General features: G+C 46.0%; 1 protein-coding gene across 1 annotated transcript in view; it reads right to left on the reverse strand.

Annotated features, from left to right (window-relative positions):
• Nucleotides 1-12,531, reverse strand: part of LOC145348502 (disintegrin and metalloproteinase domain-containing protein 12-like) — a 200,291-nt gene that overhangs the window by 185,079 nt on the left and 2,681 nt on the right. Inside the window, exons 2-3 of the mRNA XM_080196694.1 lie at nt 4,848-4,957; nt 1,109-1,185 (exon numbers count right to left, since the gene is read on the reverse strand). Of these exons, the coding sequence (XP_080052820.1) occupies nt 1,109-1,185; nt 4,848-4,957 (187 nt within the window). The remainder of the gene's footprint in view (nt 1-1,108; nt 1,186-4,847; nt 4,958-12,531) is intronic.

Consider the following 12,531-nt stretch of genomic DNA (forward strand, 5'->3'; position numbering starts at 1 on the left):
TTGTTTTTGTTAGAAAGAAGGCGGCTAAGAGGGGATCTTATTGAAACATATAAGATGATTAGAGGTTTAGATAGGGTGGACAGTGATAGCCTTTTTCCTCGGTTGGAGAAAGCTAGCACGAGGGGGCATAGCTTTAAATTAAGGGGTGGTAGTTATGGAACGGATGTCAGGGGTAGGTTCTTTACCCAGAGGGTGGTGAAGGATTGGAATGCCCTGCCTGCTGCTGTTGTAAATGCGCCTAGTTTGGGGGCGTTTAAGAGATCCGTGGATAGGTTTATGGATGGAAAGGGATTGGTTTAGGTTAGAGGGTCATTGCTTTTTAATTGGTCGGCGCAACATCGTGGGCCGAAGGGCCTGTTCTGCGCTGTTATGTTCTATGTTCTATAGAAGAATTAGTTGAATCTGAGCCGCCTGATGATTGTAGCACTATAACATATGAATATGAATCCAGGAGATGAACTGTCTGCTGTAAGTTCCAAATCATCCTCTTGGGTCAAGGACAGCCAAACTCCAGAACATCATACACAACCAGAGAGGAATAGACATTCTCCTGATCAACTTTCTGATTTGACTGTATATCATGATTAATGATACACAGTCCTGTGTGTGGGGTATCATTGATCCTGTGTACAACATCAAAGTAATCTGTTGTAATGAGCAGTCTGTTACAATTTTATTTGTGTCTATGAGACCCCCCTGATTCTTCTGAACTCCAGCTTACATAATCCTAACCGACTCAGTCTCTCCTCATAAGTCAGTCCCTCCATCCCACGGGTCAGTCTGGTAAACCTTCACTGAACTCCCTCTATATCAAGAACATTCTTCCTCAGATAAGACCAAAACTGCACAGAAAACTGCCTCATCAAGGCCCTGTATAATTGGAGCAAGGCATCCCTATTGCTGTACTCTAATCCTCTCACTATGAGGGCCAAATGTGCTGCCAGAAGAGTGACTTTTCTAGGTGAATGTTTTGAATAGCATGTCCCTCCAATTAATATTTAAACAGCAACTTCTCACCGACCATCCATATACAGAACAAGCTTTAACACAAGCCTCGAATGTTGGTAATAGTCCTTATTCTCCCAGAAGCACAGCCCAATCTCCTCACCTGCTCATGCTGAGATCCAGCATTATTGCCTTTCCCTCAAGCTCCACTGAGATGCTGATGTGGTCTGGATAGTCCCCCTGCACAGGACACAAAGAAATACATCTCATAAGAAACTTCCATACTTACTCAAAGGCAGAGAGCGGAATTTCCCTGCCTTTCCCGCTGACAGGATCTTCTGGTCCTGCCAAAGGTGACCCCCCCACCCCCCCACACCCCCCAGCTCATGACGGGCTCCCCAGTAACACATGGGCAAGCAAAGCAAAAAGCAAACAATGAAGCATGAAGTATGTGCCGCCACAGTGAGGGAATTCCAAAACTTTCATCAGACAGAAATGAAGGAACAGCAATATATTTCCAAATCAGGATGTTTAAAAGTTCAAAGTTTATTCATTAGTGCCACAAGTCCACTTACATTAACACCGCAATGAAGTTACTGAGAAAATCCCCTAGTCACCACACTCTGGCGCCTGCTCGGTTACACTGAGGGAGAATTTCGCATGGCCAATGCACCTAACCAGCGCGTCTTTCAGACCACAGGAGCAAACCAGTGCACCTGGAGGAAACCCACGCAGACACAGAGAGAACATGCAGACTCCACATGGACAGTGACCCAAGCTGGGAATCAGACCCGGGTCCCTGGCGCTGTGAAGGAGCAGTGCTAACCACTGTGCCACTGCGCAATGCTGCGGGAATTGGAGCGAACGTGAGGTGGGAGAACTCCAATGTGCCCTTGTCCTGCTAGATGCTTATGATTATGGGTTTAGAAGGGGCCATGCTTCTTATATTGGGAAATGTAGAAACCATACTGCATTTATGGAGAGGTGATTAAAGTTTAAGATAATGAATGAAGTGCCAATCATTTGGCTGCTTTGTTATGAATGTGGCAGGACATAGTTGAACAAAGAACAAAGAACAACACAGCACGGGAAACAGGCCCTTCGGCCCAACGAGCCCGCGCCGCCATCTTAACAATGTATTTTTCCTACACCTCCCTTGACCCGTGTCTATGCTTATGGTACCCCCATTGGAAACCAGATTCAGGGGAGAATAATTTAGGGAGAATCTGTTACACCAATCAACATAAGTGCACATCTTTGGGGTGTGGGAGGAAACCGGAGCACCCAGAGGAAACCCACACAACCACAGGGAGAATACACAAACTCCCACAGACACTGGCCCAAATCCATGTATCTGCACAGCTAGCAGTGATAGTCACTGAGCTGTTGTGGTGCCCATTTGCTGGTCCAGTTTTAAGCATACACAAACGACGCAAAGTACTAGGCCACTCTCGAAACATCCAAGAGCAGCCCACGCACGACCCACCGTCTGCATGCCCCTCATTAGACAACAAGGTGGACCGACGCACCTGCGGAGTAAAAGAGACAAAACATCAACACATGATTGGCGAGTAAGGATATGTAATCTTTGCCTTCATAAATAAAGCATGTGGTAAAGTGCTATGGTAAGCATTGGTTAGGCCAAAACCTGACAGTCCTGTCGATGTTTAATGCTGCACCCACAGTTTCCAATAACTCATGGTCAAAAACAAAGGGACAAATAAGATTAAATGTATGAAATTTAGAACAGATAGCAAGAGTTTTTATGCAGAGGGTTGTAAGACTTTGGAATGCTGCTGTGGAGTTATTGAGTAAAGCAGAGATCATATCCAGGATGATCACACCTATGTCCATTTCTGAATAGAGGTGGATGGGATTTCAAGATGTGGGCTGCCCTCAATTCTGGGACTCCCTCTCTCATCCCTTTGCCCATGAGCTCCCAAGCAATTTCCATGGAGTTGGGCCTATTTTGGGAGGAGATGTGATTCACAGCACCTCAGAGGAGCCCTGAACAATGAGGGGAGCCTGACTCTGCAGTCAGGGTCCTTTGACATGCAAGTTCAAAGGTGTAGACAATGTCACATACACTTTAATTTAAGTAAGTATTAATATAGTGATTAATAGTACTACTGTGATTAAAGTAGGTTAAGTGTTCATTAAATTGAACATCATGAGAGAGTCCAGATACATGACAGTCATTTATCCAGTGGATAAAGGGTTCTTCTGCACTAAACAGAAAGGAGATTTTAAACTATTCATTTGCTCCAATGTTTTCTTCTGATATGCAGACCTTGACAGACCATTTCAGGCTTTCGAGACAGTGGGCAGATGGTCATACATTCCACGACTTCTAAGCACTTTAATATATTCAGCTTTCGAGGATTTGTTGGCAAGGCTGTACTTTGAAATCCCATTCTGAATCATTGTTCAATGTGCTCAGCTCAGGTGTTGGTGATACAGCTGACATGGAGATTTTGAGTTATGTTTTAATTTTGATCGTTTTTTTAAGCAGTTAATAGGATTAATTTATTTAATGAGATTTCTGAATGCTAGTTTAGTTTGACAGTCTTTTGAGTGCTTAAGTGGATTAACCTTTTTACGAACAGCAGCTTGACTGGCTGTGTGTTTGATTGAGAAATTTATATGAATCATACTGAATGAGAAAAGGGTGCTGATTAATTGGCAAGCTGACTCTGATTGGTTGAGACAATGTCTTGCAGAATGCAGCAAGAAGTTACTGGTCAACTGTGTCAAAGACTGAATAGAGGTCGCGAAGGAAAAGAAGGGAAAATTTCCCTTCGTCACAGTAACTTCAGAAGGGCTAGTCTGATACTGCAGAAGAGACAAAATAACTTTTTTAAAATTTATTCTCAGGATATGGCTAGGCCAGTATTCATTCTCCATCCCAAATTGTCCTTGAAAAAGTGGTGGTGAGCTACCTTCTTGAACTACTACAATCCACATAGTGTAGGTACACCCATAGCACTGTTAGGGAGAGAATTCCAGGATTTTGACCCAGTAACAGCAAAGGAATGGTAATACATTTCGAAGTTAGGATGGTAAGTGACTTGAAGAGGAACCTCCAGGTGATGGTGTTCCAGTTATCTGCTGCCCCTGTCCTTCTAAATGGCAGTGGTCGTGGGTTTGGAAGATGCTGCCTAAGGAGCCTAGGTGAGTTGTTGCAGTGCAGCTAGTAGATGGGACACAAGCTACTAGTGTGCATCGGTGGTGGAGAGATCAAATGTTTGTGGAAGGGATACCAATCAAGCGGATTGCTTTGTCCTGGATGGTGTTGCATCCATCCAGTCAATTGGGGAGTATTCCATCACAATCCTGACTTGTGCCTTGTAGGTGGTAGACAGGCTTTGGGGGGGCCAGGAGGTGAGTTACTCACCGCAGCCTCTGATCTGCTCTTGTGGCCACAATATTCATACGGTTAGGCCTTGTCAATTTCTAATCAATAGCAACCTTCAGGATTAGTGATGGTAATGTTAGATTCTGTCTTGTTGGTGATGTTCATTGCCTGCCACTTGTGTGACACAAATGTTACATGTAAGGGGGTAGAGGCGGACACGCTGGGATCGTTTAAGACTTATCTGGATAGCCACATGAAGAGACTGGGAATGGAGGGATACAAACAAATGGTCTAGTTGGACACATGAGCGGCACAGGCTTGGAGGGCCGAAGGGCCTGTTTCCTGTGTTGTATTGTTCTTTGTTCTTTGATTCAAACATGTAGATCCATGAAAGAAAAACTTGGGAGACAGCAATATGCTCAAATGCTTTGGAGAAGAGAGGGAATTTGGTGAACCATCATGCACCCTGTGCACACAAACAAATTAGATCATTTCAACAGGTTGAGTTGGTGTGATCAGACTGTAGGAACCCTGTCAGATTAATTACCTCTGTCAGCAGGGTTACACTTCGTTTCCGTTTCCTGATTAAAATTTGTGGGAATACAAACTTGTAATCCTTCAGCTCTTTAAGTAGCTTCTTCTGGAGAAACTGATAACCTGTGTGAAATAAAAAGGGAGATTTAGCAGCAAAGTAACATAAATGCTGAAAATCTGAACAGAAAAAGACAAATACTCAGTAGATCTGGCAGCAACTGTGGAGAAGGAAATGAGCTTTCATTAAAAATAGGAAGATGAGAAATGCAACAGGTTTAATCCAGACAGGGAATGTAGGGTACAAAAAGCAGGGAAGCAGAAACAGGAAACTTTGTGTGGTGTGGAAGGACTAATTGAAAGTTACAAAATACTGAGAGGCCTAGATAGAATGGATGTGGAGAGGATGTTTCCACTGGTGAGAAAAACTAGAACCAGAGGGCACCACCTCAGCGATGCTCTTTTAAAACAGAGATGAGGAGGAATTTCTTCAGCCAGAGTGGTGAATCTGTGGAACACTTTGCCATAGAACATAAGAAATAGGAGGAGTAGGCCATCTAGCCCTTTGAGCCTGCCCCACCATTCAATAAGATCATGGCTGATCTGAAGTGGATCAGTTCCACTTTCCCGCTTTCTCCCCATAACCCTTAATTCCCTTGTCTGTCAAAAACCTATCTACCCGTGACTTAAATATATTCAGCGAGGTAGCTTCCACCACTTCAACGGGCAGAGAATTCTAGAGATTTACCACCCTTTGAGTGAAGACGTTCCTCCTCAACTCCGTTCTAAACTGCGCCCCCCCCTTATCTTGAGGCTGTACCCTCTAGTCCTGCTATCCTTTCCAAACGGGAAGAGTCTCTCTACCTCTTCCCTATCCATCCCCTTCTTTATCTTATACATCTCTATAAGATCCCCCCTCAGCCTTCTAAACTCTAACGAGTACAGACCCAGTCTATTTAGTCTCTCTTCATAGGCCAACCCCCTCAACTCCGGTATCAGCCTAGTGAACCTCCTCTGCACTCCCTCCAAGGCCAAAATATCCTTGCGCAAGTGTGGCAACCAAAACTGCACACAGTACTCCAGTTGCGGCCTCACCAGTGCCCTGTACAGTTGCAGTAAGACCTCCCTGCTTTTATATTCTATCCCCCTCGCTATAAAGGCCAGCATTCCATTCACCTTCTTGATCACCTGCTGCACCCGCAGACTGGGTTTTTGCGACTCATGCACATGGACCCCCAGGTCCCTCTGCGCCGTAGCATGCTGCAGCTTTTCACCCTTTAAATAGTAATCCCTCCTACTATTATTTCTGCCAAAGTGGATAACCTCACACTTGCTAACATTGTACTCCATCTGCCAGGTCCTTGCCCACTCGCTCAGCCTATCCAGATCCCTCTGCAGACTTTCCACACCCTCTGCACAATTTGCTTTTCCACCCATCTTCATGTCATCAGCAAATTTTGGTACCCTACACTCAGCCGCCTCCTCCAGATCATCTATATAAATGGTAAATAGCAGAGGCCCCAGCACCGAGCCCAGCGGCACTCCACTAGTCACCAACCGCCAATCAGAATAGCACCCATTGATACCAACTCTCTGCCTCCTATTAGACAACCAATCCTCTATCCAGGATAGGAGGCTGTGGAGGTCAGGTCATTGAGTGTCTTTAAGACAGAGATAGATAACCTTAATTAATAAGGGGATCAGGATTGTGGGGAATAGGCAGGAGAATGGGGATGAGAAAAATATCAGCCATGATTGAATGGCAGTGCAGACTCGACTGGCCAAATGGCCTAATTCCGCTCCTATCTTATGGTCTTATAGAAGTCTCACAACACCAGGTTAACGTCCAACATTTGGAATCATGATTTCGGAGCATTGCTCCTTCATTCCCTTGGTGCCTGTTTTACAGGTTTGAAAGGTACAGGGGGAGGCAATGGCCTAGGGTTACTATCATTAAACTATTAGTCCAGAAATGTTCTGGAGACCTGGGTTCGAACCCTGCCAAGGCAGATGGTGGAGTTGCCATCGGATCCTCTTTAGGCAATGCTCTCACAAATATCTTTGCTGGGTTACATGAGGAACATGCCTTTGAAAGAATGATATCAAAATCTCAAACCCCGACATGTGGGTAATAACATTTGCTAGATTTGAATCCGCCATTGTGTGTAATAATTTCCTTACACACTTTAATGGGATACATCCTGTGCTGAAATTCACATTTGATTTGCAGCAGTCAAATGAACTCCCTTTTCTTGACGTGCTACGTGTAGTGCCTTTAATTAGTCCATACGTGTAAATCTATCTTCTATACATTTTTAGAAGTTAACAAAGAAACTTTGTTTCACTTGATGCACAGTTTCAGAATGCCCTGTGATGCTAAACATGAGTTAAATATATTCCTTTAAGGTATCCAACTGTTGGGATCACAAGGCCAGAAAGGACATCTAATTGCCTTTCCACACACCTTATCAGAAACAACTGATACAAGAGTAAGTTTTAATGAGGCTGCCTTCACAGTTTCTAATCAAAACAGAGTCAGAAAGACATTAATGTCACAGTTAACGAAAGAGTTATGGTCAGGGACTTAGTGGGAACTGGCAAAGACTAATGATACATACTGGTGTCCCGCTCTTGTAGGTAGTGATAAAATGATCAATCATTGAATTGATAAGCAATGTATACACGTGTTTCATTATGTTGGCAATAAACAAACTTATCAGGGCTATAACCAGGGAGTATCCCGAATGCAAGTTGATTTGACCACATTCCTCAGAGATTCAGTTAACTTCATTGTCGAGGCCATAAAATGCTTTAGTAGGCCCCCTTTATCAATTAAAGGACTCTTTTAGTGAAGATGTTTTGTGGGGCTGCTATCAAAATAGAGACATGATGTCTGACCACCTTGTTAGCACCAGGTGCTTTACGGTGTATAATGGTTAGGCACCTGTCCCTTCTGCCGCAAATGGCAGAGGTCTGATGCCTCGTCCACTTCAGGGGAATCGCTGCAGCTTCATCCCTTGTGTCCATTTTGTATCCTGAGATCCGCATCAGGGGAGGCAGTACTGGCTTGTCGAAGGGGACTCTGCTCATCCCTAGGGCTGCAGGGCAGACCCGAATCCGGAATGGGTGGAGAGCTTGAGGCCAGGACCTGGTCCAGGTGTTTCCTTACCACTGCCTCAACAATGTATTCAGTAGGATACCGGTCCACTCCTGGTATCGACTGTTCTGGTTACCCAGGCGGGTCTATTTGCATAATTTCTGACCCAAACTCTCTCCCCCGCTTCAAAAAGGCTCTCTGCGAATGTTGTTATGGCCCCTGCATTGGGCTTCCTGGTGTCTTTGCACCTTTCCTCCCAGGTTTGGCAACAACAGGCTCAGCCTGGTGCAAGGCCGTCTGCCCATCAGTAACTCTACTGGCACAGTTCCCATGGCGGCGCGTGGAGTGGTTCTACAGTCAAATAACCACCTTGAGAGTTTTGTCTCTAATTAGGCTGCTGGCTGTTTTTTCGACCAGGTCTTTAACGTCTGGACCACTCTCTCTGCTAGCCTATTTGACGCTGGGTGGTAAGGTGCCATCTTGATGTGCCGGATCCCATTTGATTTCATTAACTTTGTGAGCTCAAGGCAATCATAGAAATAGAAATCATAGAAGCCCTACAGTACGGAGAGAGACCATTCCCTCCTGCTCCAGTATGGGTGGAACTCTGGATGAACTGGTCTTTCCAGCTACCTTGTTAGCACCAGGTGCTTTACCTTCGCCAATACAAAGGAATTATGCATCCACTGGCATATATTGTGTGCATCCACCAGGATGGTATCCATAAAGTTTAACATCATTATGGTCTCCTCCATTCTGGGTATCAATGATGGGGTGTCCAGTGATGTTAGCCGGCTTAAGGCATGGGCATTTGCCAGTCTAGTCCCTGGTCAGTGTTCCAATCGATACTTATATGCTGCCAGCAATAATGCCCAACACTGGATCTGAGCTGACGCTATGAGCTGACGCTATCAGCGGCACTGCTTTGTCTTCCTTCAGTAGGCCCAGCAAGGGTTTATGATCTGTTACGATCATAAATTTTCACCCATATAAATACTGGTGAAATCTTTTAACTGCGAAGATTAGTGCCAGTCCTTCCTTTTCAATCTGGTCATCTTTGCTTTGCCACTGCCAGGGTCCTGGAGGCATATGCTGTTGGCTGCCCTTGTCCGTTCTGCCACCTGTGTACCAGGACTGCGCCACTCCATACGGGGACGTCTCACAGCTGAGTACCAATTCCTTTTTGGAGTCATAATGTACCAATACATTTTCGGATGAAAGTTGCTGTTTAATTTTCTTAAAGGCCCTGTCCTGATGGGCCTTATGGCGGTAATATGTTACCAGTTCTCAAAACGACCGTAGCTCTTGGATGGTTGTGGGAGCCAGGGTGTCTTTTATTGCTCGCACCCAATCCTCCAGAGGATGTAGGCCTGACTTATCCACTTTGTACGCGAGGCAGATTACTTGTGGTGCTAAAAAGATGCATTTCTCTCTTTTCAAACGCACTCCCAGTGCTGCAAATCTCCTGAAACTTGCTCCAGATGTTCCACCCTTGTTTTACCTGTAATGAGGACATCATCTATGTAAATGGTAACCTGTGATAACCCCTGTAGGATGCTCTCCATGTCCTTTGGAATATGGCACAAGCTGACAAAACCCCAAGAGACAATCTTTTACATTGGAAGAGGCCTTTTAGCATATTTATTGTGGCGAATTTCTGCAAATCCTCACTTAGCCGAAGTGGCTTATGTCCAGTTTTGTGAAATGGAGTCCCTCTGCCAACTTTGCATACAGGTCCTCAATCCTGGGAATTGGGTATTTGTCTAGCTGAGAGTAACGATTTATCGTGTGTTTGAAAAGGCACACCGAGCCATCCGGCTTTAAAAAAGGAACCACAGGTACCGCCCATTCCAGGAAATGGACAAGTTTATTGTTCCTTCATGCTGTAACCTTTTTCGCATCAACCTTTTCCCTTAACATGAATGGTACCGGTCGGGCTTTGCAAAACTTTGAGACAGCCTCTGGGTCGATGCAATTTTGCCTTGACGCCTTCAATTGTCTCTCGGTCTTCCCAATAAACCTCCGGATATTTGCTCACTCAGACGATCATTTTCCAGCTCTAAGATATTTGTTCAATTCAGCTGGATCTTTTTTTAGCCAATTTCACCCTAATAGGTTCGGTCCTGAACCTTCCACTACCATTAGTGGGAGGCTAACTAGTTGTTTCCAGTAAGCAACTGGCACATGGGTTGTATGGAGTAAGGAGTCTCACAACACCAGGTTAAAGTCCAACAGGTTTATTTGGTAGCAAAAGCCACTCGCTTTCAGATCTTGCTGCCCCTTCGTCAGGTGCCAGCATCTCCACAAAATGGGTTATACCCATCACTTTCAGTGTGTCCCTCATATGGGTCCTCAGCCTTGCCAAAGTTTTGGTCAGGGCTAAGGGTTGGAGTCCAGTGGGTATCTTGTTAAACACTGTCGCCCCATGACTGATACGTATGCGTCTGTGTCGATCTCCATTAAAATTAGACGTCCATTCAGTCTCACTGACAATCTGATGGGCTCTGATTTTGTTATTGCTACGCACAGTAGCTGTTCCTCATCAGATGTAGGGGGAACTTCCATGTTGTGCATTCTCCTGTCCCTCAGCCTACGTGCTCTTTTTGGCCATGTTGGTTTAGGAGACTTGCTTTTCCTCTGTGCATCCTGACACTGGCAACCATAGCAATGTCGTGTCAGGCAGGGCTCTACAGGAACTGCTGTCACTCTGGGCTTAAGGTGGGGTGTGCCTCTTGGGCAGTGCCACCTTGGCACTGCCAACCTGGCACCTGCGCTATGTCTATTGGGCACCTTGGCACCATCCACCGAGTTGTGGCAGGCCAATGGGGTGGGGGGGGGGGTAGCTGTGCCAGGGGATGGGGCCAATGAGGGTTATTGGGGTGGGGCCAATGAGGGGTGGGGAGGTCCACAGCCACTCTGCCTGCAATCAGTGGGGGAGGGAACATGAGTTGCAATGGGTCTGGGTGGTAGGAGAGGTGACAGGGGCTGCATCTCTTGCAATTGTGAGGGGGGAGGAGGGGGAGGTAGCTGGTTGAGGCTACCTGCAGCAGCAAAGGCCTGGCAGGTCTCTCTGTTTGTCATCCCTGCTACTGCTAATGCACATGTGCGGCATCAAAGGTCTGCACATGTGCAATACCTCCCTCTATAGGCTGGCTGGCGAATTAAGCCCACAGCCTCTCTGGTGAGGAACTAACTAGCCCACCTTTTCAGAAACAGACTGCATAAGATTGGGCATGAAAGCTTGCCCAAAAAACAGATCTGGAGCTCTTCCATTTTCCCGATATCTGGACACTTGGAATCAAAATTCTGCCCAATGGGCACCAGTGGCCTGTTCTCTCCTTTAACCATCAAATGGTTATTCCGTCGGCCTGAAAAGCGCTGCCCTGAACCTTCTGAACTGCATCAGTGCTGCAACCCCTGAATTATGCTGACATTTACAGAGGACCATTCTCAGTTTCCCAATAATTATGGAAGAACTTTGAGGTGCTTCCATGTGGTAGATAGTGAGGAAGGGTGTCATAGTTTGCAGGGAGACTTGGACAGGTTGCAGAGCTGGGCCGAGAGGTGGCAGATGGAGTTTAATGCGGAGAAGTGTGAGGTAATTCACTTTGGCAGGAATAACAGATGTGTCGAGTATAGGGCTAATGGGAGGACTCTGAATAGTGTGGATGAACAGAGGGATCTAGGTGTATGTGTACATAGATCCCTGAAAGTTACGAATCAAGTAGATAAGGTTGTTAAGAAGGCATACGGTGTCTTGGCGTTTATTGGTAGGGGGATTGAACTTAGGAGTCGCAGCGTCATGTTGCAGCTGTACACAACTCTGGTGCGGCCGCACTTGGAGTATTGTGTGGCAGTTCTGGTCCCCACATTATAGGAAGGATGTGGAGGCTTTGGAGAGGGTGCAGAGGAGGTTTACCAGGATGTTTCCTGGTATGGAGGGGAGGTCCTATGAGGAGAGACTGAGGGATTTGGGGTTGTTTTCGTTAGAAAGAAGGCGGCTAAGAGGGGATCTTATTGAAACATATAAGATGATTAGAGGTTTAGATAGGGTGGACAGTGATAGCCTTTTTCCTCAGATGGAGAAAGCTAGCACGAGGGGGCATGGCTTTAAATTAAGGGGTGGTAGTTATAGGACGGATATCAGGGGCCAGTCCAACGCCGGCATAACCACATCGTAGGTTCTTTACCCAGAGGGTGGTGAGGGATTGGAATGCCCTGCCTGCTGCAGTTGTAAATGCGCCTAGTTTGGGGGCGTTTAAGAGATCCGTGGATAGGTTTATGGATGGAAAGGGATTGGTTTAGGTTAGAGGGTCATTGTTTTTTAACTGGTCGGCGCAACATCATGGGCCGAAGGGCCTGTTCTGCGCTGTAATGTTCTATGTTCTATGCTATGATCATAGAGTGGTTAGTACTCTGTTTTGTGGCCGCAGCAACCTCTGTTCGAATCCGAGTCACGGCAAGCTTATTTTAGGGATGGCACAGGGGCATAGTGGTTAGCACTGCTGCTTCACAGCGCCAGGGCCCGGGTTCGATTCCCGGCTTGGGTCACTGTCTATGTGGAATTTGCACATTCTCTCCGTATCTGCGTGGGTTTGCTCCG

The sequence above is a fragment of the Carcharhinus amblyrhynchos genome, chromosome 1 (assembly GCF_965287045.1).
Source record: "Carcharhinus amblyrhynchos chromosome 1, sCarAmb.v2.hapA, whole genome shotgun sequence".
NCBI classification, from domain to species: domain Eukaryota; kingdom Metazoa; phylum Chordata; class Chondrichthyes; order Carcharhiniformes; family Carcharhinidae; genus Carcharhinus; species Carcharhinus amblyrhynchos.